We start from the raw sequence: 25,449 nt of genomic DNA on the forward strand, positions 1-25,449 counted from the left end.
CAACACAACTGCACTCCCAGCTAGTTATGAAGCTGAATTAAAAAGTAGACTGATTTAAGACTGGGTGGCAAATGCAAAGGATTTATTTAGATTTATTTCCTCCTATATTTACATTGTTGCAAGGAGCTCTCTCTTTATAAATGCATTTCTGATGAATATTGAAAACCTTCTTGGGCACAAGTATTTTCTTGCAGTGGCAATGCATCAGAGGCTTGGCTGGTGGTTATTCTTCAAAGAGTTACGAGGCATTAGACGTAAATTTAAATATAAATGTAAATACATTTTACGGCAAGATCCAATACTAAAATGATCTGGATCTTTTTTTCAATTAAAGGGGAAGGAAAAGTTTTTAAAAAACACTGAAATACTGTATTGGTGATAAACTTTCCTAAGATCCTGAAGTAAGCTGCTTTTCCCCAATTTCTTGTCTGCTTTGCCCTAAAGCACAACAGCCTATGCAGAGCACAGGGTACCCATCCACGGCAGCTAAGTCGGTAAAAAAATAAAAAAAGCCAGTGAAAAAGCCAGTTTGCAAAACAGCGTAGGTATTAAGAACTGATTGCCAAAGAGTCTGAAAACACAGCTAACAGGGAAGATTACTCCATGAAAATAAAACTGTTATGCAAAGCAGTTTCTGGGATTCATGAGCAGCCAGCAACTCGTTACCAGCAGTCCTTCAGCACGAGCGGATGGGTTTGGAAAACACGGTGACAGCGTGAGCTGCTCCAGCACCTGCGGCAGCCTCGGCACCCGCACCCGGCCTCCCTCAAGTTTCTTTGAGGGAAGGAACTTTAAAAAGCCACAGGAAAATAATAATAAAAAAACCCCAAACCAAACTGACCAAAAAAAAAAAAAAAAAAAAAAAAAAAAAAAAAAAAAAAAAAAATTCCAACTTACGCAGTAGAAAAACCACGAGAAAAAGTACTTTCCAAGCTTTTTTCAGGGGTGGGCTCCGTGTTCGGCTCCGGCCGGCCCCCCGGCTGCCGGTACCGGCCCCGCCAGCGACCCTCGGGCTCCGCAGCTGCGCTCCGAGCCCAGGGAAGGGAAGGGGGAAAAAAGAGAGAAAAAAATTTAAAAAAAGACATGGAAAACCCCCCGAAGTTGCCGGTTTCTAGCGTGGGCGGAGCGGAGGTGGCTCCGAATGCTGTTCCGTGAGGGGACCCCGGGCTGCGCTTCAGCGGCCGCCGGGCTGAGGGGACAGCGGGTCCCGGTCCTCATCCTCATCCCCTATGCCGGACCGCGACCCTGTCCCCATCGCCGTTCCGTCCCGGTCTCCACCCGGGCCCCATTGCTGCCCCCGTCCCAATCCCCAGGCCGCTGCTGCTCCCATCCCCGCTCTCGTCCCCGTCCCGTCCCCTCACACCGCCGCCCTCCGCCTTCCGGGCCGCGGGGAGGGCCGGCCTTTCCCACAATGCTTTGTGGGACGTTGACAAGTGGATCCAAGATGGCGTAGAAAGTAATGACAGGTAAGTCGGGACTTCCCCGACCGCCCCCGCGGGCACCGAGCGCGGCCCGCACCGGCCGCCCGCGGCCCCGCCGCGCCCTCGGGGGACCCGCGGGGCCCCGCGGCCGGCGGGGCGGGCGGTGCGGGGCGCGGGGGCCGCGCGGTGCCGGCGGGAGCGGGCCCTGTGTCCGCGGAGGGCCTGCGGCGGCCGCCGCTCGCGGGGTGTTTACGGGGCGCTCGGCCGGACCCCGGCGCCGCCGCGCTCCCCGGGGCCCGGGGGCGGGCGGAGCGGCCCCGCGCCCGGCCGGGCCCGGGAGCCGGGCCGGAGAGCCGGGGATGCCTCGCACGAGCCGGGGGTGCTCCGGGGGGGATGCAGGGGGGGTGGGAGGCAGCTTTGTTTTTGTACCGGGCGGGGCGGGAGGGGATGGGAGAGACGGCCAGAAAATAACAATGGTGAAATAGAAGTGGGGAAAAAAAAAATGGGGTAGGTAGGGTTTGTGGAGCGATGGAAAAATAAATTGGAAGAATTTAACAGCTGTTGTAAAATTACCCCCTCGGAGCGGTTGAAGGGTGGGCAGATGAGCTTATGTTTTTGTTTTCTGCAGGAGGCTTTGGCAGGGAGAGTGAAGTGAAGTTGGGAGGTTTAACACAGGTCTTGAGAGAAGCTTTTATACCCTGGATCAGCTCTGAAACTGAAAACAGGAGAGTTTCCACTGCACATTGCAACACAGCCCTTCCAGCAGACACTTATATATGTATTTTTCAGGGCACATCCCCAGGCAGGAGAAGGATCTGTGTTACCCTTCCTGCAGTGGGACGTGTCCTTTTGTTAATTTCAAAGGGAGCGCAGTTGTTTTGTCTTCAGCGCTTTGTTAGGCAATTGTTGTTCGATCAGGGTAACATGATTAAACAGATCATTGATGGAAATGAAGAAATAACTGCGGGGAAACAGTTGCAGGGCTGCTTCCCAGTTAATGACAAAATGAGTAAGAGTTAACAAGGTAATAGAATTTTTGCATTATCAAAGGTACAGCGAGCTTGAGAGGAAGTTTTAAAATACCACATTTTAATTTTCATTGAAAAACAAAATAATTCAGTTGTGAGACAGAAAAATACCCTGAAAATGGATATCCCCATTGACAGATTGAGTGCATCACCATGGCTGGTCCTGTTGGGATGATTTGGATTGTTGACATCATCTGACGTTGTTGTTCTTAATGATTAGTGTAATTGAAGCAAGGCAAAGGATAAAATACACCACCTGTCATTCTTTATGTAAGAAAAGGCATGTTCCTTTATAAAAAATAAAAAAAATATGCTAGTGATACTTGGCAAGTTTGCATTATTTTCCAGGACTGATAGGTAGATCAGGGAGGCTTTAAAATAATGTGTGTTAAATTGGGTTGTTTCAGTACTTTTGAACCATAGCAGATTGTGAATGAAAACTCCTTTTTTTTTTTTTTTTTTTTTTTATGGCAAAGCTTTTGTGATGGGGACAGTCTGGGAGTGCTGGGCAGGTCTATAGGGAGGAGCTGATTTTGAACATTCAGTTCAAACTTCGAGGAGGGGAAAGTTTACAAGGGGCCACCACATTCCCTCCACCTCCTTGGGGTGCAAGCCCAGGGAAGCAGACTTTGGTAGGCTTGGCCTTTACAGTGCTGAAATTGTAAGTGGCAGAAGCTGAGTTAAGCTTTTTTTTTGTTGAACTTTAATTAACAGAGCAGTTTTTCTTTATTGGTAAGTGAAGGAACATTTTATGTGTTATTACTGATAAATTGAGTTCTCTTTGTAATTTGTTCTGAAAGCAGAAATTGCTTCTTTATTTTTCCTAGCTGAAATGACATTTCCTTTATCACTCTTCACCTCTGTGATTTTTTTGGACTTCTGAAATGTACAGTGTGTATTTTCCCTCTTTTAATTCATACAGACACCGTGCCTTTTTAGGTGAGCCGGATGAATTTTTCTGTGGTAGAGGCTTGTTAAAGTAATGGCTTAAGACTTAAAAGGTTGTAATAGGTGATTTTGTTGGGGTTTTTTTGGTCCATTTTGGGATTTTTTTTTGTTTGCTTGTTTGGGAGCTTGTTTTTACCTCCTCCCATGAGACTAAAACTTAAAGAGAGATGTGGAAGCAGCATCTAATTCTCTAATTTGTCCCAGTTCTGCTTCTTGATGAACCATGGAGGATCCTTTTCCTTTGTAAATTCTCACTGGTTTCAGAGAAGTTCCTCCTGGGCTTTGGGATCAGTGTGAGTAGATCTGGCTGTAGAAGAAGGGCTGTAGTTTGGAGAGAACTTCTGCTCAAAACCTGGATTCATAGAGAAATTCTCATCTCAAAAGATGTAAGTCACAGTATCTGGAAAGCTTGAAGAGGGGATATTCCCAGGTGGGTAAGGTACAGATCTAGTGCTTGAGGGATGTGGAGAGCCTGAAGCAAATCACTTCACCTGTTTGTGCTTCCTTTTGGAGGAATTTAAAATAGGGACAGTGAATCTTATTGACTGGTAAGAAGTTCTGACGCCAGTGGATGAAAGAGCCCATGTAGGAGCTGGGCAATAATATTAATGATGTTTTCCAACTCTGTTAATTTCATAGTCTGATGAAATATTTTCTCCATTGTTGGCAATTATTTTTTTTAGTAAAATCCCCTTTGCATTTATAGCTGGATATTCTTTCTGACTTTGTGTATTGGTATGTTTTTATTTTTATTTGCTATTTACTACCATCTTATATTTGCTACTGAACATTTTTCTTGGTGTTTTCATTTTAGTAGTGGCAGAAACAATTGCTGGAGCAATTCAGGTTATTAAAGCCCTTGAATCTCTCACCTCACTGGCGTCCCCTCCTGAGGTCAGTGGGACCTCACAGGTCTGGTAGCAGGAGTGAAATCGAAATTTAAAAAGTCTTTGGAATTAATTTAAATCCATCCCCTGTGTCCAGCCTGAGTAAGTGGGGAAAGCTGTGAGAGCTGGCTTGGAGCAGGAGAAGGAAGGATGGCGTGCCACTGCTCCAGCTCAGGGATGAGTGCTTGGACAGCTGGAATTCCCCTGCCTGGGGGATCAGCAGGCCAAGAGTCCCAGCGAGCCTCAATCCTCTCCTGATGTTTCTCCTGGCATTGCTGAAGCTTTCTTCCTGGAAGGAAGCAGATCCCCAGTGTTCCTCTCTGTGCAACGCTGCCAGTGGCTCATCATGGCAGGGAGAATTCCAAATTTTGTAATCCCAGCCCTCTTTCCTGCTCGTATTGCAGCTGTTGAACCCTTTCTCACTTCTTTTGCTGAGATGCTGTGGCAAAATCTCATTTTCACTATATGGTTCATGTATTTTCCCCCCATAAATGGAAGGATTGTGAGTTAGATGTTCAGAACAAACAGGACCTTCCTTTTTCATTCTTGTTTGTCTTGCTATCTCTTTGTGGCCTTTGGCAGCAAGGCAGCACTTGTGTTTATATATATCAATGACATACATTTAGGGACATGATATTGTGTTGGATTTCTTCCTCCCCTTAGTGCAAACTTCTGTGGTTGCCATTCTTTTTCAACAAGGAAGAGAGAATGTTGTAAAAGAGGCTGGTTTTTCAAAAGTTTCCATGCAGCATTGGTATGGAATTAAAAAGAAATATGAAGGAATGCTTGGTCTTCTCTTGGTCTTCTGAAGATACTGATTGGGAAAATAAACATTTGTTTTCCCCAAATGTTTTGGGGTGGGAGAAAATAACTAAACTTCATAGACAGGGAAATTTGGAGTCTGTAAGGTCAGAGGCTGCTCCACAGGAGCAGGCCAGCTTCTGGGGATTTCATTATGGTGACACTAATATGTGACTCAGGTTCCTTATTCCAAAACAGTCTTGCTTACTGAGCTTTTCACACAAATGTTTTACAACATGAGGCTTCCAACAGAAGCAATCCCTCATGTCTGAGAAACACAGAAAAGTGAATATTACATTAGGAAAAGAAGGGATTGGGACCTGAAGCAGGGAAATTGTAATTACCCGTGGGTGAGAATTTGTTGTTCTGTTGAATTTCTATTGCACTGCCAGTTGAAGTTAAAGGATACTTAATGGGGCTATAATGGAATACCCAAATATTCCTCCATAATTTTATATGCAAATTCATTCATTGTTGTAAATTAGAAATGGACTGGTTATTTATCCAGTCTTTTCTCAGAGTCCTCCATAATACCAAATTACAGCCTTATTACAGGAAAGCCAGATAAGAAATGCTAGATTTCAATCTTTTTCTCCTTAAATGTAGTTTTACTACACTGAGAGATTCCATTTTGTGACTACAAAGTTTGAGTGGTGACTGTGGCCCCATCCTATTTCCAAATGAGTACAAACGATGAGATTTTCTGAGTGGCATGGAGTCTTTGTTGGATGTTAGAAGGCTTGAACTGTAGCAGGTAGGTAATTTAGAATTAATAGCACTGAACTACACAGGTTTTCCAAGAAGTAGCGGATACACAGTGCTTCTGAGCTGGTAGCAAGAAGTTTTGTAGGTGATGTTATGTGGAGATATATTTTGGAGATGTGACTGGGAGCTGTTTTGCCATTTCTTGCTGTTAGTCCTGGGAAATATCACTTGCATGAAGAATGATGTGTCTGAGGTGAATGTTTTGAATCTTTGGCTTATATATGGTTTGGGGAAATAAGTTTCATGCTCCTGCTTGTAAGCAGTAGCAAGGCTAGTGATTCTTGGAGCTGTAATGATGAAATATTGGAAGAAAAAGAACAGTAGGTTTGTGTTTGGTATGAAATTTTGAATGTTGCAGTGGCAGGAAGTGAAGGATAGAAATGTGAGCACTGTGTGGACTCGTCTGAGCTGGTTTTATGGTAGTTAGGGTAAGTGTTACTTAGAAATGATCTTTCAGTCTGTGAATTTCACGGTCTGGGTTTTTTTCCCCCCATAGTTATATATAGCAAAAATACTGTATTCATCAAAACACTAAAAATTACGGTACTTAAATATGCTTAAAAGGTCTTTCATAGCCCTTCAGACCCCACTGGCAAGAGGGAAATCTGTAACATGAGCTGTTTTCGAGAATCTTGGTTGTTAGTAATGTGGCACAAGTGTTTAATTTGCTGGAAAATGTTCAGTGGTTCAGCAAACCAAGAAGGTAACAAATCTTTGTGGACATCATAAATGGAGAATGCCACAAATGAAAAGCATAGTGGTTTTGGCACCACCTAAAATAACACTTCTTCCCTATGTTTCTTTTCTCTTAATGTAAGGTAATCTCTATTTTTTTTTAAGTGAAAATTTCATTTTATCCTGGGGTAATTTTGGGAGGACAGGGATGGGCAGTTGGCCTCTGTTCCCAAGTAATGTTCCTTCATGGGTCTCAACTAAATTCCCCCTCGGCTGGGATTCCCAAATAGTGTTGGACCAGCCACAATAGCTGCCTTGCATCTACTCCTCTGCTATCTTGGGAGCCAGAATTTGTTGGATTTCTCTCATTATCTACACGGGGAGGTCGTTAAGGGGAATGTTTTTTGCATACTTCGAAATCTGTGCTAAGGCAGTGCTGTGGGTCTTTTATTCCAGTGATGTTTTTGATTATAGTTGTTTGTGCGAATGGTTTTGAGGTAACTGTGCTCTGGCCATATCTTGAGACACTCACACATTTGGAATGGTGCAGGACATTTGTTTTGTCGTTTGAACTGACTGATATTACTTGGCTGTAGCTTTGTTTATATTTGTTTGGCTGGGCTAGACACCGCTCCTCTGCTTCCCAAGTTTTGTCAGGATTATGCTGTTAACCACAGCAGGATCGTTGCTCATTCCTGCTGATGCAGTTCTTTAAGTGGGGTTTCAAATACGTGACTGAATCACTAATGTTCGTTTCAAAAGGAATGAGGAGGGTGAGTTCTGTTGGGAAATGTGTTCTGGGTACACGTCGTGGTGTTGCTTGTAGGGTTTGCTGTGAGGGGAGAACTTGGGAATCCATATTCTATTCTTAAGAGTCTAAAAATCGAACCTGTTGGTGCTACCATGGTCAGGCATTAGAGGAGAGGAAACAGGGACGTTATAAAAGCATTATCCATATGCAGAAAGGCTAATGTAATTAAAATACAGAGTTAAAAGACAAGTCCCCAAACTAGGCTTAGCTATATTATGCTGAGCTATTTGAAGCACGATCATGTAAAAATGAATTTCAAAGATTATTTACACCAAAGATAGCAGTTTTTAGTGATGGAGGGTTAGTTACTGCTTTGAACTTTCAAAACTGTGCACAAAAATACCATGTACAGTTACATAATAGGCATGGTTTGGGGAAAGATGTGTTTGGAGGATCTGTGGGTGGCATGATTGTGTTATTAAATCTGTTACGGTAGGACCCTTTTGTGCTAAGCACTGTGTAAATGCGTAACAAAAAACTCAGTCACAGTATTATTCACTACTATAATAAATTAAAGTTCATTATAAAGCTGCAATGAAGGCTGAGGTATATTGAAAGAATTTTTTTCTGTTTTGTGCCACAGTGTTCTGGCTGATTCCTGTGCTCGGTTTGTGACCTGTGCAATGTACCTGATAATCAGCATGAAGATTGTAAAAAATCTTTTTGCCTTTTGAATGGATTGAAAGAGTGATTCATATTTCACATCTCAAACAGCAAATAAACTTGGAGCTTTTATTTTTTCCCAATTCATCCAACTGTAAAACTGTGATAGATACCTGTAGCATCTGCACTTGCCCTGGGGATCAAAGCTGTATTTTCAGGTAGATTTGCTCCCAGGAGGGTGTTGTCAGGAGGTCATGTCAGGGGTGGGGAAAGTTCTTGTGTGAAAGTGAAAGTTTGACATTTGAGGGAAGACTGTTTCAGCATTGCTACAATATCCTGTTAAGAAGAGAAAATGTGGATTGAGCCACTGAGCTTTGGAGCTGCTGAGCTGCTGGGGGTGGGAAAGAGTTTGCATGGGGTTTTTGAAATGGGAATATGCTGTGATAAATAATTTCCTAGTTTAAAAACACTTTTATTTCTAAAATCCAAATACAGCTGTATTAGATGAAGCTGTGAATTGAACATGAGACTGAGAGTTAGGAACTGCTAATTTTGATTCTGCCTCTGAGACTGATTAAATTGGTGAATTTGGCAAATGAACTATGGTCAAGTGCTCTCCGCAGACAGTGCTGCATGAGTGACAGGTTCAATGAGCACTGGAAAACTTTATGCTTTTCCATTTAAACTTCTGAAATATATTTGTAAATCTAGTGATATGTGTTCTGTGTTGAAATGATGCTTGGGAATCTTCTATGACTCCCCTTTGCATTCTTTGGGAGCACAGTTTGGCACTTGCTTGGCATTTTGGAAATGAGGTGACACATGTTTAGTCACATCGACACAGATGTGACTATATCACAGAGCAGGCATTTCTCAGAGAGGACTTCTGGCACTACTGTATGACTCAGTGGAGAATAGTATTAGGAAATGCAGGACTGGGTAAGTCCTTAAGATGAGTAGTGTTCGCTTTTTAGTCAAAATTATTACTAAACACTAGTGCAGAGAGAGGAACAAGGCCGTGTTCTGTTATCAAGTGCTGAGAAGAGAGGTTCTGACACAAGTAAGGCATAATTTGGAAAGCTGTGGATCATGATGTTTAAACCAGCTTTTAGAATATGGATATTGTTCTGTAAATTTGAGTTTGGGGTTTGAGTCCTGTAGGTTGGTGCTGCTCCATGGAGAGCTGGCTGGTTGTGCAGTGCTGATTCTTCCCTTTGTTTTTCTCTGGCAAATTTCATTAAGAGAAGCAAAGATTAAATTACTTTTCTAATGCATTTTTTTAAAGTAAGTAATTGGTGATGTTGTTATGGGGATAAAATGGTAACCATGGGACAATATTTCAATTAAAATGCCCTCATCTTGGGTAAGTGTGAGAAACTCTATTCTCAAAACTCAGTGTGAACATAGAGGTATACGAAGTACAAATTCCTGTTGTTAACCAGTTATTATGAAAGATTGTTTACGTAAAGATTTTCTGTGAAGAAGCCAAAAACTTTAGGTGGGGCAGAAGCACCACCTATTATTATGTTACCTGATGCTTACTATGACATACTCCTCATTTCACTTGGTTATTGTTTGCCAAATTTTAATTATTTGGGTTGAAATTTCCCATGGTAGGCGTCTTTCATAGTCGGACTTTTTGGGTGCTGTCGAGGAGAGAAAGGTTCTGCCAACATGATTCCATCTTTTCTAAAAATTGGGCAAAATACTTTCTTGTGTTCATGATAAATTAGAAAATAAATAACCTAATGACCTATAGTGCTGCTTTGTGCAAAGTTGAGATGTGTTATTGTATAATGTTTCTGCCAAGGATGTACTTGTGATCAACCTTGTGAAAATCTTCTCAGTGCTGGTCAAATCAGCATTAAGTACAAATGTAAAAGATAATCCCTGCAGTGAATATGCTTCAGCCTCAGCTAAACAGGATTTCTCTGTAATTTGAAGGCTGGGGCTCCTGCATTCCTCCCTGGTGTGATTTTGGATAAAAAATGAGAGTGCAGAAAATTCCCTTTCTGTTCTCCTGATATCAAGTTCTCTTTCCTCCCAGCTCTACCTTCCTGCAGCACAGAGGAAGCAGTGACTGGATTAAAACAGAAGGTGCAAGATGCAGATTTTTACAGAATTATATACAATAAATGTAGAGGTGGGGGTGGCTGAATGAGGAGAAGGAGATTGAAAAATATTAGTATTCGAAAGAAATAGAAGGGAGGCTGTGCAGTGTGGGAACATATGATTTATTTCATAATGATAATACGGTTGTTTGTTGGAATACAGTTTTGCTATCTGCCTGAATTAGAAAGTGTTTCTGAAATGGAGTAGGGAATAGCAAAAAAAGAGAAGGCAAATCCACTCAATCCCCATCTTTGCTATACATAATTTTCTGTATTTCTAGTATTTCTAGGGAAAATTCTAGGAAATTTCTAGGGAAAATTCTAGAATTTTCCCATGTTGTGATGTAGAGAAATGCTGGATACTCCTAAGTCACTCTGCAGACACCAGGTGCTCTGTGTTGGTCATGTAAAAGGGCTGTACAGAACAGGCAGAGCATAACGGGGAGAAATCACTTCTAGATCTCTTAATGTGTGTATAAGAAGTTTATAGAAACTTTTGCCTTGTATGTTCTTATCTTAATTCTCTGTAAAATGGGAATATTGTCAGAATGATAAAGATGCTTTCTTAATTCTTGTAAAGTGGTCAGTTGCAGTATTGTAGGCATTATTGAAAAGTTAATGAAAACATTCAAATGCTGTCTTCTGAATAAGATTTGAGTAGCATGCAGTAAATAAGGCCTCCATCCCTGTGCTGAAGTATTTCACTGGATGTCCATTAGGCAGCAGCCTCCGTTCTGCCCACTCATTCTGCCAGGTAGTCCTTGGAAAATGTGCTCTGAGACTAACACAGTTAAAGGCAATATTATAATAATGCAGGCACACAGAAGGCCAGCATAAGCTTGTACAGATGCTTTTGTCCTCACACAACCTCAGAGTATGGAAGTTTACAACCCAGTATTTGTTCTGTGAAGTTAATGAATGCAATATGTGTGTGTATATTTGCTTTGTTTAAACAGGAACCTTGTATCTGTTGGCTGTGAATGGCTCTCAGACAGCATCAGCACAAGTCACGTAGATGCTGTGCTTTGCCTTGCCAGGTATTTTGCTTAGTTTCATCAGGACAGGTGATGTTTTCAGACAGCTGTGTGAAAAAGGATCTTTTTAAAGGCAGGATGTGAAGGTATTAGGGATGGGGTGGTTGCAAGTGCTGAGGCCATGAGTTATTTCCAGATTTTGAGCCAAAGATAGCCAGTGTCCGTGTCTGAGTGTTGCTGCTGCTGGCTGCACAGATTGTCCTTTTGCTGCTATTTCCAAAATGAAAATAAAAGAGATTAGCAAAATGTTAATAATCACTTACTAGTCTGTACTAAAGTCATAACTAGCATGCAAAAAAGTGTAACTTGTTACTATCTGTGATGTATGTAAAGTGGTTTAAAGCCTGCAGAGGAGCCAGATGCAGAAGGCATTTGCTCTTAATCTCAGTTGCCTGTGTCGTTATGTGGATGATAAACCACCCACAGGCTCTTGTTCCTTTCCCAAGAAATGTGGTTGTTTGTTCTATACTTTAAATTTACAGGATCAGACTCAAAGCTTCATTTACGTGGCCAGAGATCACTTGCCCTCCTCAGTTATGGTGCTGTCTCTGATGTTTCAATGTGGATAGTCTAAGCATTTAACGGTCGGGGGCATCATGAACCTCTTCTTTCCCCTTTTTCCCTTCCCCAACAGGCATATCATGTTCCTCAGAGGCCTTGGAGCAGGATTCTTGCTGCTGTTACACTATAGAATAAAACCTTGAGATGTGCTTGCCTCATTCTGTATGCTCCATTTCAGATTTAACATCATTTTTGGAATTGAAAGTAGGGTCATTTTGCCTGGAGTTGTACAACATTAGCCAAAGTAATTCAGTTACTTCAGAAAACTGATTAGATTGTCCTCTCTCAAGGGTGGAGGCTTTTGTATTTGTTCTGTAAGGTGTGCAGTGCATTTCTGAGAACTCCTTAACTGCTATTACGGACTTCAGCCATAATTGCAATAAATGAATGCATGAGAGCTCTGCTGTTATATTTTTCTTAAAAGAAAAAAAAAGCCAAAAGCACCTTTCACATAATTCTTTCTTTTACACCCTGTGTATGAAAGATGCACCATCCTTTTCATCTCTGTTACTTAGGTACAGTGCACTGTCATTATCTACTCTCATTTTATGAAATGATTTTTTTAGACTGGGATTATTTATGATGTGTATGTCATGACACTAGGAAAGTGCATTTTTTTTTCTGTATGTCTCTTCTGTAGTCATTTCTGTATTTTGTGCAGCTCTATTTTATTCCATCCTGGAGGCTTGAATAAAGGGGGTTTGGGTTTTTTTTTTTTTTTTTTTTTTTTTTTTTTTTTTTTTTTTTTTTTTTTTTTTTTTTGTCTCAAGGCAAAGATTAGGTTATTTTACCACAATGGGTAAGGAAAATAAATGGATATTTAATTTTACTTTACTGATCTAAAAGAATTTTGGTGGTATTTGGTAATAATACAAACCAATTGACATGTAGAGATGCAGGCATGCCTTAAGATGGGATCACAAGAGATGCCAGAGCACCTCTCTAGTATGATTCAAGAGTGGACAGATGTACTGTTCCCTTTTTTTAGTGTGTGGACTGACAAATGCAGTATGTTTGCAGAGTTTTGATAGTTGAATTCCAGTGGCCCATGATTTCTAGCTGTAATATTGGCATGTTCACAGTAGCTAACTTTTTTAGTGTGTCATATTCAATATATTAATTCAGATTATATCCCGGGTCCTTCCATACCTGTATAAACTAAAGTATCTTGTCACTTTTTCTTGATAATTTTGAGTGAGAGAGAATTGTAGGGATTGTAGCCATACCAACTTTGTGACTTTCCAAATATTACTTGGATATATTATGGAAATAACAATTTTTCGATGTGTGAATTGCTTACATCTCAGTTTACCAGTAACAACTTTGAGAAAGGGATGGGATGTGCGCTGCTTGGGTCTGTAGTCTAAAAGTTTGGAAACTCTGCTTAAACCTGGAGATTATTGGATGGATCCTGGAGCAGTTAAAATGATGAATGCAGCCTATGGTATTGACTGTTATGGATAAGAAAAATAAGACTTTTCTTTCACTGGTGAGTGATACTTTGCTGCAGCTCTTGGTGGTAAATGGCAGCACGTGGCAGTAATTGATGGGGTAACTGATGTCTTGGTAGCAGTAAGAGGCTGAGTTATAACTTAACCTTTCCCTGGGTCTGTTATCTGTCTTGTTACACATTTTTCTTGAAAACTGCAGCATCTTGAAGACCCTTCAGACTTCTGGGAAATTCAGTTCCAATTGACTTGAAGCTCAGAAGTTACTGAGGAAGGACAGAACAACCAGCCTCGTAAATAAATCTAGTAGGTCTCTTCTTGCTCGTAAAAGGAATTGCTGGGAAGTTCTGATAAACCAGCTGTCTTTTCTTGAGTATTGCCTGAATTTATTGCACGTTTAAAACTTCTCTCCAGTTTCGTGGCCAGCCTTTCCAGTCTGTGAGATGGGCTGGGCAATCCCAAAGGATTGGGAAACAGAGTGCTTGCATTTCTGTAGAGAGGGGCAGGATGAGTGGAATTCCTTCCCTGCTCGCCTGTGCCAGCCTGACCACAATAGGCAATGGAAGGGCAAATCCATCTCCTGCCTTCCCTTCCCGCAGGACAGCGGGCTGCTAGCAGGAGGACACGGCTGAATGGCCTTGGCAGGGAATATTTTGTGCTTATTTCCCTCAGCAGAACTGTTTGAAGGGTTATGGATTGTAATGGGAGGCAGCTGGAGAGGCTCTTCCCCTGCACGTTCCCCATGGCAATGGGTCTCATTCATTTGCTTCACTCTGCGATTCCCAGGATGTGGCTCTTGAAGTAAATTCAATTGACACTAAATCCCTACCAGTCTCACTGTAGGACTGCAAGTTGAACATCATTGCTTTAGCATAAATCTTTACAAGAGATGTTAATGTTTAGTTAAAATATGCAAATATTTACTGACTTGTCTACTGTTTGTCAGCTTGGCATGCGAGACCTTGGATCTGATCCTTCTGTCTTGGCAGACATTGGGAATTTTGCCAGTAACATTAATAGGAACAGCATTGTGCCCTCTAATCTGTTTGTTTATGAAGTACAGCGAGAGTTATCTGGCTTGATGCTTTACAGTGAATTGAAAAAGCATCTGTTTGAAATTTTTTTAGGAACTGTCACATGCTTTAACTTATTATTATCTTAGTGTATGGACCCTTTGATTCCATGAAACACATCAGTAAGATGTGGAGCATGGAAGTGCACAGTCATGAGTTAAACTGCCATGAAACACTGGATTATAGTTCATGATGTTCTCTCCTCCTACATTGATTTTAATTTGAAGTTGGACTCATCAGACTGTGGAGTAGTTCTTCAGAACCTCCTGTGCACCAAGCAGGCGTAGTGTTTACTTGGAAATAAATGACTGTGTGGATCACGTTGTTTATCACTCTTCCTCCTCAAGCTGTCCCTTCTGCCTTCCCCAGCCCCCTCTGCAGCTCTGGAGGGGAAACATACAGCTTTATTTGGAGATTGGATTTTAGTTCCTCATTTCATGTTTGTTTACTAACTCCCTTTGGCAAGAAGGTGGAGTACTCATTAGGAACATTGAGCTTGAAAATCATTAGTTGTAGGGGAAAAAAAATTGCCATGGTTAGTTGTAAAAGCCACCAAGGTTTAAGTTACACCAGTTGCAACTAACCAGGTCTCTGAAATAATATTTTGTGGAAGATAAGCAGAGTACAACTTGACTTTCAATGAAATGCAAGTTCAGTAAGTTCTCTTCTGCTTAAGGGCAGGAGCTTTTTTGAGGTACTATGTATGATGACAGATTATATGTTTATATATATATAATTTCTTAGGTATGTCCACCTATTTTAGATATGCAGCTTTAAATAGTGCGAATATGCCTCTTTACTGGTTCTTCAATATTTTGAAGATGTATTAAACTTCACTAGAGGATAAATTATTTCTCAGAATTGAATTTAGAAGTCTTTTGGCATGTGGTTTTCCAGGTCTCTTTGAGAAAATGAATAATCCTGATGTTTGTTCTGTTACGTGTTAGTATTTTAATTTCAGTTTTGCAGACAGAAGTGAAGCTCCTAAGTAATTTGCTCAGTTTTGCAAAGAGATTTGGGAATATAGCACAGACTTTGTGACACTCTTTCAGTTCTAATCTGTAATAAATTCTGCTCTTAGAAATTCCAATTTTATGCCTGAAATCTTGAAAATAAAGATCTGTAGAACTGAAAATAAATTTCTTTTTACAAGTGCCTTTGCTCCTTGGCTGTTAATAATGCTGTGAATACTTTAAGGTTGGAAAAGACCTTGAGCGTTGAGTCCAGCCTTTGATCAAATGCCACTGTGCCAACTAAACTATATTGTGAAGTGCCCTTGTATTTTGAGCACTTCCAGGGATGGTGACTTCCATGGGCAGCCCATTCCAATGCTTAACCACTCTTCCAGTGAAGAAATTTTTCCTCATATCCAACCTAAACCTCTCTTGGTGCAGCTTGAGGCCATTTTCAACTTGTCCTGTCACTCGTTCCCAGGGAGCAGAGCCCGACCCCCACCTGGCCTCAGCCTCCTTTCAGACAATTGTAGGGATTGAGAAGGTCCCCCCTGAGCCTCCTTTTCTCCAGGCTGAGCCCCAACAGCTCCCTCAGCTGCTCCTGATCACACTGGTGCTCCAGCCCCTTCCCCAGCTCTGTTCCCCTCTTTGTCCCTAATGCCCTTCTTGAGGTGAGGCATCAGCAGTGCCCAGCAAAGGGGAACAGTCACGTTCCTGGTCCTGCTGGGATTTGGGAACTGCTCTGAATGATTTGAAATGGAGATAAGTCAGGTACTTCAACAGACTAGATTTTAAGAAATGGTAGTTGTAAGTCACATTCACAAGTCTCAGTTACTGATTTAGGGTACCAAAACTAGGAAAAAAGGTTTCTGAAGTCAGCAGGAAAAGTCAGATGTCTCCAAGGAACAGTGTAGAGCACTTGGATTGGAGTCTGGAGTAGATGGCACAAATACCTAATAAATGTGCATGTTTAAGTCTGCATATATGGCTCTAGATGTGATTGAAATGAAATCTGAGAGCCTGAGTGCATAGTTTTCCATATGTTGCCCACATCCTGGTTTTGTTTGTTATAATTTGATTTTTTTCCAAACAAATTACATTGCAGTGGCTCCTTATCTATCATTGTGTTCCATACACTGTGATTTTGGTGGATTTTTACACTCTAAAACTCCATTGGTGTGACTCAGTTTAGCTAGTTATCCAGGAGCTTGGGCCTTACTGCTCTTGTTTGCACTTAATACACAGGATTTAGCTCAGTTTAGCTTCAGTTCTGTCCTCTGAAGTCTTCAAATTGACCAGAGAAATTGTGTGGGCACTGCTTGGTGTGTAAAATCCAGCTTCTCAAACAGCTGAGTTCTGTATTTCTCCAATCATTCAGCATAAGGCAGTTGGTAAGGAACATTGTCTTTTACATGGTGCCATGTTGGAGGAGAAAGGTTTCAAATCTGTCAGCTGTGCTGGCCAGGTCACTTAGGATGGGATCTGTGTTTAATCAGTCTTTGGGAATAAACACACAGAAGCTCTGCTCAGCCTTTTGGTCAAAGGAATTCTGGTTATATGTCAGCCAGGAAGTGAGGAAATCAAAAGTACAGCAGAGTTCATGGAGTCCTCTATTTTCAATCCCTTAGGAGGAAAACAGAATGTACATGAGAAAAACATCAATTAACTATTGTGTCACTGTGGAAGCAGATCCTAGATTTGTGAAATACACAGTGACCTAAAATGGTACTGGAGTGGAAACCAGTGCAATTTTTAGTTGTATCTAGAAAAGGTCCTTGCATACACAGCTTAAGAATACCTAACATTTATGTAATTGAAAATCCGTGCTGAAGTGATCCAGCAGAATCTTTAACAGAATTACCTCATGAATGAATTTGGTCACATGTATGGAAATGCAAAACCTACTTGCCTGTTCCTATTGTTTGAAAATGCAGACTTATTTTTAGCAGAAAAAGAAATATCTGGATGAATGAGGTAATATTTTGTAAGGCTGTTATTAAGGAAGAGGCACACGTCACAGATTTGTACCAGGATAACTGCAAAATATTCATGCTTGTGCTCCTTCATTTTAGAGAAGATTTTTTTTGTTGTAAATGAGAAATTTTTATATTAGTGTTTTAAAATGGAAGCTGGTTTAAATCTTGAAAAATCAATATTCCTTTATGTAATTATTTTGATACTGATTGGAAATTTAAGAATAGAGGGGAACACATAGAACACTATGTTGTACAATATATGAAAATACTTGTTTACATTTCTTCTGAGTGTTGGCTTAGGCATGTGTTAATGGGAAAAGTGGGATAATGGATTATTTTTCATATGAGGAAAATGCATTTATTTGACATTAAATTCTTGAAGTTACTTTACCTTTGGTTGAAAATCAGAAAATACCAAGTATAAAGAAAGCTCTTAACAGTGAATTTTTAAAGTGGACTAAAAGTAGTTATTTGAGACAATTGTAACAGTTGATGTCTAATCATGAATATTGACAATATGCTGCTTGCTAAAAGCAAAAATGAGAACTCTTAAGATTTTTCTTTCCGTTATCAGAACCCATTTTTGTGAAGTCAGCTTTAATGTGCAGTGTCTCTAGAGATGTGTATAATGTATTTAAATATGTCAATGAAGGGAGAATGTGGACAGGGATTATAGAAGTACTTTGCTCTTCTGCCTGCAGTTCAGATGTGGATAACCATTTGTCTTAGTTTGTTGGCTGATAATGTCTGTGTGTGGACAGAATTTTTTAAATAACTGTCTCAATCCCCCCCAAATATTTACTTTAAAATTATTTAAGAAGTTCTGCACAAAGGTGTTGGTGTGGCAGGGGTATGTAGACTTTCTCAGCCATAAATGTAGCTAAACCAGCAGAAGGAAGAGACAAGTGGTTGGTTTGCTGTTGACCCCCTGGTCTTCCCTGTCCTTCCCTGTCCATCCTTGCTGTGCTTCACCCAGAGGAAGCATCTCCTCCTCCCAAGTGTAGGTGAGAAATGCTTGGAAGAGAAGCTGTTGTGGAGGCTGCAGGCTCAGAGACAGCACTTAGGGGATGAGTTGTGTTCCTTCCAAAGCAAAAGTCGTGTTGCCATTGAAGACCCAAAAGCCTCTGCTTAAATCCATGCTGACTTTAAAATTTGAAACCCCTATTTACATTCTTAAAATCAGTCGTGGGCTTTAAGTACCTTCTTGAACTAGAATCAAAATCGAGAGCTGGCAGCGATGGAGGAAAGCCTGGGAAGAAATCAGTTAGTGAGAAGCTTGGTGTAGGAAATGTGACTGGCACAGCACGAGGGGGATGTGATACAACACCTTGAGACGGGAATGGAAGTTGGTTGGCAACTTGTCAGTGCCATTCCACAGCTAACCAACGTTTTATCGTCCCCTCTGCCCCCGCTCTAGGATTTCTGTCCCTGAGTCATGGCAGACAGAAGACCAGAGAAGGCATGTGAACAAGCATGTGAATCCCTTAAGCAGCAGGATTATGAAGTGGCAGTGAAGCATTGCACAGAGGCTCTCCTTTCCCTCAGCCAGTACCCCCCAGCTCACCTCCCGGAGCCCTGCCAGGCAGAACTCGACCGCATCAAAATCGAGACTCTTCTGTATAGAATTGCTTCCTTTTTACAACTTGTGAGTGTGACTCTTTATAGTATCTAGTGAACTGGAAAGAAAAGTCAAATCTCTTGTATTGTCAAGATTTAAATACCACTCAGAATTTTTGGCATGTTGCTCTGCCCACAGAATCCCTCTTGCTATAGCATCTATGAGGCTTCTGTCTTGTAGCTCTCCCTGATCCATTTATTTTTCAGGATTTGAACCTCTTGGTTTGGGTCTCAATCACAGTTTTCTAAACAAATAAGGAAAAATAGTTTAAACATTTAAAATATATATAATATATCTATTCCAGGAAGGAAAAATAGCTGGGTTAAGGTACATATGCTGAATTACATACCAGATTACTTTATCTTTTAGGAGCATCAAATTAAAGCTTCTGCAAATAAAAATAATCAAAAAACAAAGTTAAGAAATGCCAGAATCTAGGTAGCTGGTTCATACCTGGAGCTTTAGCTCCATTTGCATAGGCCTAAAATTAGTCTTTTTATGCTTAATCCCAGCTTTCCAAGGCTAGGCTAGAGCATATCTGGTGAAAGATGTAACTTTTAGACTCTGGCAAATACTTAGTGGAAAGGTGAAAATGGGTCTTGTAAAGGTTTGTAAATGCAAAGCAAGAGGCATAACCCTGAATTACAGGTGACCCCATTGCCAAAGTTGTGTCCTTCCTTTAAAGCATCAGAGCTACAGTTTCTTAAAGGAAAGGACATTTCAGTGCTTAAGAATAAACTTACAACTTGCTTTTTCTTACCTTTCTGAAATGCTATTAGAGATTCACAGCGGCCTTGTCCGCTCCAAATCTTCATGGATTGAGTAGGAGCAGTTTCCTCCCAGGTGGAAAAAGTTTGGCCAAGTCACAAGACCTTGCTGGGCAGCTTTAAGACAAATCCTGCCCATCTGATTAAGGGAGTGTTTTTAAGCATTCTTTAAATAAATAGCTGGATTGGACTATTCAGTGTGCAAAACAAGAATTGGGAAACCTCTTCAATGAAGAAGTGACCTATCTTATGGCTCCTCAGGGGAAGAGATTCACAAATAAGTGAGGTTGGATTTTCTAATAGAAGTTGTATTACCAAAGACTTGACCTCTCAAAATTATTTCTGTAAACTAATATGCAGATTGGTGCTTTAAATGTATTTAAATGTATTTAATACATTTCTGACACTCTTTGAAAATCCTCTGAGGCACCTATCTGGATGTTCATCATAGTGATATTATTGCAGTGAGTGTGCAGGGACTTTGGAAAAACACTTGAAATCAAAACCTTCTTATTAAAGACTTGAATTATATAGATATGTAAAGTCTTAAAAGAGGAAAACAATCCAAATTTTCCTTCTTGTTTTACCAAACAAAATAATCTTTAAAATCACTACTGAAAAAACAGAATAAAATCATATCTTAAAATTTGAACATTACTATTTTAGTGCAAGATTAAAAACCAAACAGTATCTAGAAAGTCAAGTTTTATATTTTTTCCTGGGTGTTGTGAGCCACCCACAAACATATAACACACACACCTTTGCCCATTCAGGCTCCACTTTTAAAATGCCCACGTGCTGACAATTTGAGAAAAAAAAATCAACATTTTAACTGAGAATTTGAGAAAAAGCCAGAAATTAGTCTTAATTCTAAGAATTAATTATATTATAATTGACATATAACTTACATTCTTTACATGTTCCACCCAGGAAAAGACAAGGTAATGGTTTCTAAAAAGTTTTTAAAAACTTGTAATTCAAGCATGTAGTTGTTTATGCTAACTGCAATAATGCTATTTTTAAACTTTTCATGTTTTACCTTTCAGAAAAAGTATGGGCAAGCAGATGAAGACTGTAGGCATGGTATGCTTATTTCTTTTTTTATTACATAGTGTTATGAATTGCAGTCAGTTGTCTGAATTTTTAAAACTGATGCCCAGATTTGTTAGTTTGCTAACAGTGATTTTTTTCCTATTTAAAATGATGTATCTGCTTTATAATACTTTTTCTGCCTTTTTTTTTTTCCCCTTTTTTTTTTTTTCCCCTTAAAGAGAGATCTCACTATTTTTCAGCTCTTACTCAAGTCTCAGTACTCAAATCCATGTCTTTGGCTCAGTGGTGCTATTTGGCTAATAGTTATTTTAGTGTACAAATGTAGGAAGAGTTGATAATGTCAGGATTTCACAAAGACAGCTGATTGTTCTGCCTTTCTTCCCAGGGACATGGTGGATATTTTGGTTTGCATTTGGGACTTAGTTCAGAGAAAATCAAAATGATGCACATTTGTTGAAACTTCCAAATGTGCCTATGTCACATCGAAGTTGAGCCTTTAGTGTGTCACTGCCTTGTTCAGTTTGGGTATTTTTGAAGGAATTTCAAAAATTCCTAATCCTCTGTTGTTCATTTATAATGCAAATTATTCAAAATTCATTGAGAACTCACTGAGTTTGCAGGGTGTTGGAACAGAGTTTATCAGTTAGATTTGGAAAGAAAAGGTGGGTAGATCCTACCTTTTGGTTTTAATTCTATAACTACTCCTAAATGTTAAAGGAAATTTTTTCAGGTGACAGTTTTGTTACACAGACTGTGATCTACTCTTCTGACATTCCTATGCTAGCAATGATAATCTTTAAATTGTTCCTTTCTGGGTTTGTGGATTTTATATTGTTTGGGGTTTTTTTAATGTGCTTGTCTTCACTGATAGTCAAATCATGGTTTGGGGAATTTGTGGGGCTCTGCAGCCTGCTTGTGAAGCTCCATAAAATTGACTAAGAAAAATAAACTTGCTTTCTGTAGGTGTAAAATTTAAGTTTCATACCTTAAAAAAAGTCTGATTGTCGCTTAATCAGTATAATTCTTGAAATAGTCTGAAATTAAAAAAAAAAAAAATTCTTTTACCTTATTGATGTATGCTGTAAGGGTGTAATATTCTAACTTCAGAGTTGTCTTTCATGATGGCAAATAAAAGCGAGAGACATAAGGAAAGCTGAGTGATGGTTAAAGGAGGTAGGAGGGAGAACGCTGTTTTTAATGAACAGTGTTCTCATCGATCAGCTCTGATGGGTTTGTCATAGGGGACAGGGGTGACTTTCATCTGTGGAACTTTTTCTTGGTGTTGTGTCAGTTGTCAGTATCTCAAAGGAACTGTCATGGTAACTGCTTGTCATCTCTCACTGGACAGGCATAGAAGTGGGTGGAATAGGACCATTGATGTCTGTCTTCTTTTTTAAAATTAAGTAGAAAAAACAGCCTTTAAATGTATATTAGTTAACAAAGAAATAGCATCCATATTTATGTTAATTTACTTCATTCATGCTGGCATATTCTGCACATATTATTTCCCAAATCTAAAACTGAGGACAGTTTTGAATTTACTAATACCATATTTATGTATGTATATAAAATTGTTGTGTATGTGTTTATATATATATAAACACATACACAACACTTTGATTTGGTTGTGGTTCTCCAGGATGTGTGGTTATCAATTGTAGCCCAGCACCTGACTTTTGGAGTATCTGCATTTATGATCCCAGAAGTTCTTTGTTTTGGTTTTATGTTTAATTATTGTTGGGAAGAAACTACCTTAGCATGTACTTGATACTCGCAGGCTTTTTATAATGGGCAAAGCTTTATTCAAGCTGCTGTTCTGCCTTTTTACAAGACTTGACATGTTGCACAGCTGTGCTTTATGTGTTTTATTTGAACCTGAATGATCTGTGTATTCTGGAATAGCTGGAGAAATACGTGTTCTTTATAGTTCTTTACATGTTCTTCTATATGCTGCTTGCAGTGTTACAGGGAATGATGATAACTTAAAATCTATTAAATTAGTCCACAAACCTTTCCCAGGAGATAGTACTTAATGTGTTGCAACTTTTTATGTGCAACTGTATGTTTTAACTTGGTGATATTATGCAGATAATGATATGAAATAAAATAATTGGAGATTTATATCTTATATCTTTATATCTATGGATATATTAATTGGAGATTTAATCTTTGAGATTAAAATAGCAAGCTGTCAGACATGTTAAAGCTATTTTTGGTGCTTCTGTTTCTGATTTGGGAAGTAAGTTCTATTTTTGGCAATGTGGTCTGTACTATCAGAGTGGTGAATTCAGACTAATCTTTGAGGCACTTTATGAAAATGGATTTAGTTACCATTGCAGTTTGAAGAGATATCTAGTTGTTTTTATTTAAATGTTTTTGTGGGACTATTTATTTATTGAGTCTTTCATGCAATTTCTGTTAGTGACGTGAACGTCTTGTTGAGTGAAGAGTTTTGATTTATTATTCTAAAATGTAATCCTGAAGTTGTGGTGAATGTGAAATTCCTGTTAGCACTGAGAGGGGCTGTTTGCATCTGCATGAGTAGCAGTATAAACACAGATGTTGATGTTGCTTGCAATAACAATTTTTCTATAATTCCTTAATTTTAAACAACTGTCCAGCCTTCTTTTCAATTCACACGCTTAGCTTGCTAAGCTTTTTAGTCACTCTGGCGTTTCGTTTTCTGGACAGGTAACACGTGTGATTAAGTGTTGTTGCAGCTTGTCTGAAGCACGTCTGTATGGTGAAATAAATCCTGTCCCTGCTGGAAGTGTTCAGAAAGTGTCTGTTTGGCACTGCTCGCTGCTGATCCGTGCTAGGAAGCATTCAGAAAGTTTTCTGTTGCAGGGAGCCTGTAAATTTCTGGCCTCAGACAATCGTTCCTATATGCCACACTTTGCAGCATAAGTGAATAAAAGCCCTTTTAGAGGAGCAGGAATTGCCCATGAGGAGGTTGGCTATTTTTGGAAACGACAGGGCATGTGTTTTGTGAGCATGAATGGATCTTCCTGAGCATGTTTGTGTTACTGAGAGGTTGTTGGTTGCTATTTCTTTTTTGCCCTTTCTGTGAGAGGAGGTCCTTTGTGTCTGCATCAGATATTTGAATTTACCCTTCCCATATTTAATTTATGTCTATTTTAGCATGTAAACATGACAACCTTTTTTGAGCTCATGTGCAACATTCATGAGCTGGTGGGAGACAAGCTTCAAGTTAATATTAGACAACAGCACATGATATTTAATTTACATCCAACAAGCCATGGATTTAACCTGAGCTTCAGACTTTGTTTTCTTGTTAAGGATGAAGGAAAACTCTATGTATGACTTAAATGGGTGGTGTGCTGAGGGTAATAGTGGCTGGTTTGTGTTGCAGTGCTGGGAGAGGGGCTGGCCAAGGGCGATGGATCTCTCCGGGCAGTGCTCTGCTGCATGCATCTCAAAGGGAAGCTGCAAATTGTGTCTAATGTTCTTTCCAAATCACTGATGGGGGAATCACTGGTAAGTGCTGTTTGCTGCAATCTACATCGTTTAAAGAAAGAGTTTTGTATTTCCTTCTTCTAAAAAATCTGTTTAATAACAAACTTCCAAACATATGTTTCACTGGCAGCTTGCAACAGAAATGATTTGTGTGGAAAAGATAAATGTATGGGCACACATATATCATCAGGAGCCAGGTTGTTGCATAACCAGTGTTTAAGAGTTGTGATTTTGAAAAGTTTTTTCATTGCTGGCCCTGAATCCTCAAGGAACATAAAATAAATTTGTGTGTTTGTGCGATTTACAAGAATAATATAAATCTCAAATTTTTCCTTGCTTATTTTGAATTACACCTGACCCCATTTTCTTTAGACTTCAGGAATTCTATCCATTAAAGCAGAAAAAATATTGATTGGACTTTTAAATAACTGGCCCATGATAAGGTGTAAGACAGCATAAAAAGCTTTTCAGGAAAAGAAAAAAAGCTTTGCATTTCAAGATGAAGATAAAGGCTTGAGTTCAAAGCTTCTATTTTACCCTTGAACTGTTAAAACTTGTAAAGATGCTTTTAACCCCAGACATGTAAGTAACTTCAGACTTTTATGTGACTACTTATCTGGGGAAATTAGGGGCATATGTAAGCCTCTAAAGAAGTGTCCTTTTAATTTGTGTAGTCTGGATTAAATAGGCAGTTCATCAGCATGGACTGCTGGTCTTAATACCCCCAGAAACATGGTCATAGCTTAGTCAGACTGAGGGGAACATGTGACATCAGAAACTTGCAGGAGAACCTCTTACCTTGAGATTGGATCCTGCTTAGCTGAATCAGTAGGTTGTTTTTGAGAGTTCTGTTTGTCTGGGCTGTATCCTGAATTCCCTTCCCCCCGGCCATTGGATATTTTTACATGAAGAAAGAGGTTTTTTTCTTTGTTTAGCTGTTTTCTCATGAAAAAAAATGTTTCATTGAAAAATTCCTGGTGAGGTTGAAGGAAACTTGCCTTCAGGAAAAATTAGTAAAATAGTCTTATTGCAGGGAATGTGGAGTGCTCTTGTTTTGAGCTGTTGTTGTGCAAATAAAGGTACCTTTGTATAGAGTTCCAGAGTGTCATCCCAAAGCAGGGTTTGAGAGGTTTTTACAAGCTTTAGGTTGTTAGACACAGTTGTTTTCAGTAGGAATATTAAAATCAGCAGCTGATTTACTGACTGTGCCATTGTCTGAAAGAAGAAGTGAAACAAAGTTTGGAATGAATTTATTGAAGAGTTGGAATCCATCCAGTTTCCTCCCCAGTGGTTTAAGAGAATGATTCTTGGTTTTTTTGCTCTATTACATTTAAGCTCAACAAGTTCAATTTCCAGCCTTCTGCTGAAAAAGTGAAAAATCATTTTGGAAAAAGCCTAAGTGTTAGGATTGTTAAGTGTGTAAGTTTTCAGCAAAGAGT

At 39.8% G+C, this 25,449-nt stretch overlaps 1 protein-coding gene across 3 annotated transcripts in view; it reads left to right on the forward strand.

The window, feature by feature from the left end:
• Window positions 1-1,433: 1,433 nt before the first annotated feature.
• Window positions 1,434-25,449, forward strand: part of HELZ (helicase with zinc finger) — an 85,999-nt gene continuing 61,983 nt past the window's right edge. For all 3 annotated transcript variants that reach the window (XM_053994639.1, XM_053994641.1, XM_053994640.1), the window contains exons 1-4: window positions 1,434-1,466; window positions 18,513-18,740; window positions 20,527-20,563; window positions 23,907-24,031. In XM_053994639.1, the coding sequence (XP_053850614.1) occupies window positions 18,531-18,740; window positions 20,527-20,563; window positions 23,907-24,031 (372 nt within the window). In that variant the 5' untranslated portion in view covers window positions 1,434-1,466; window positions 18,513-18,530. The remainder of the gene's footprint in view (window positions 1,467-18,512; window positions 18,741-20,526; window positions 20,564-23,906; window positions 24,032-25,449) is intronic.

Source organism: Vidua macroura, chromosome 19, assembly GCF_024509145.1.
Source record: "Vidua macroura isolate BioBank_ID:100142 chromosome 19, ASM2450914v1, whole genome shotgun sequence".
NCBI lineage: Eukaryota > Metazoa > Chordata > Aves > Passeriformes > Viduidae > Vidua > Vidua macroura.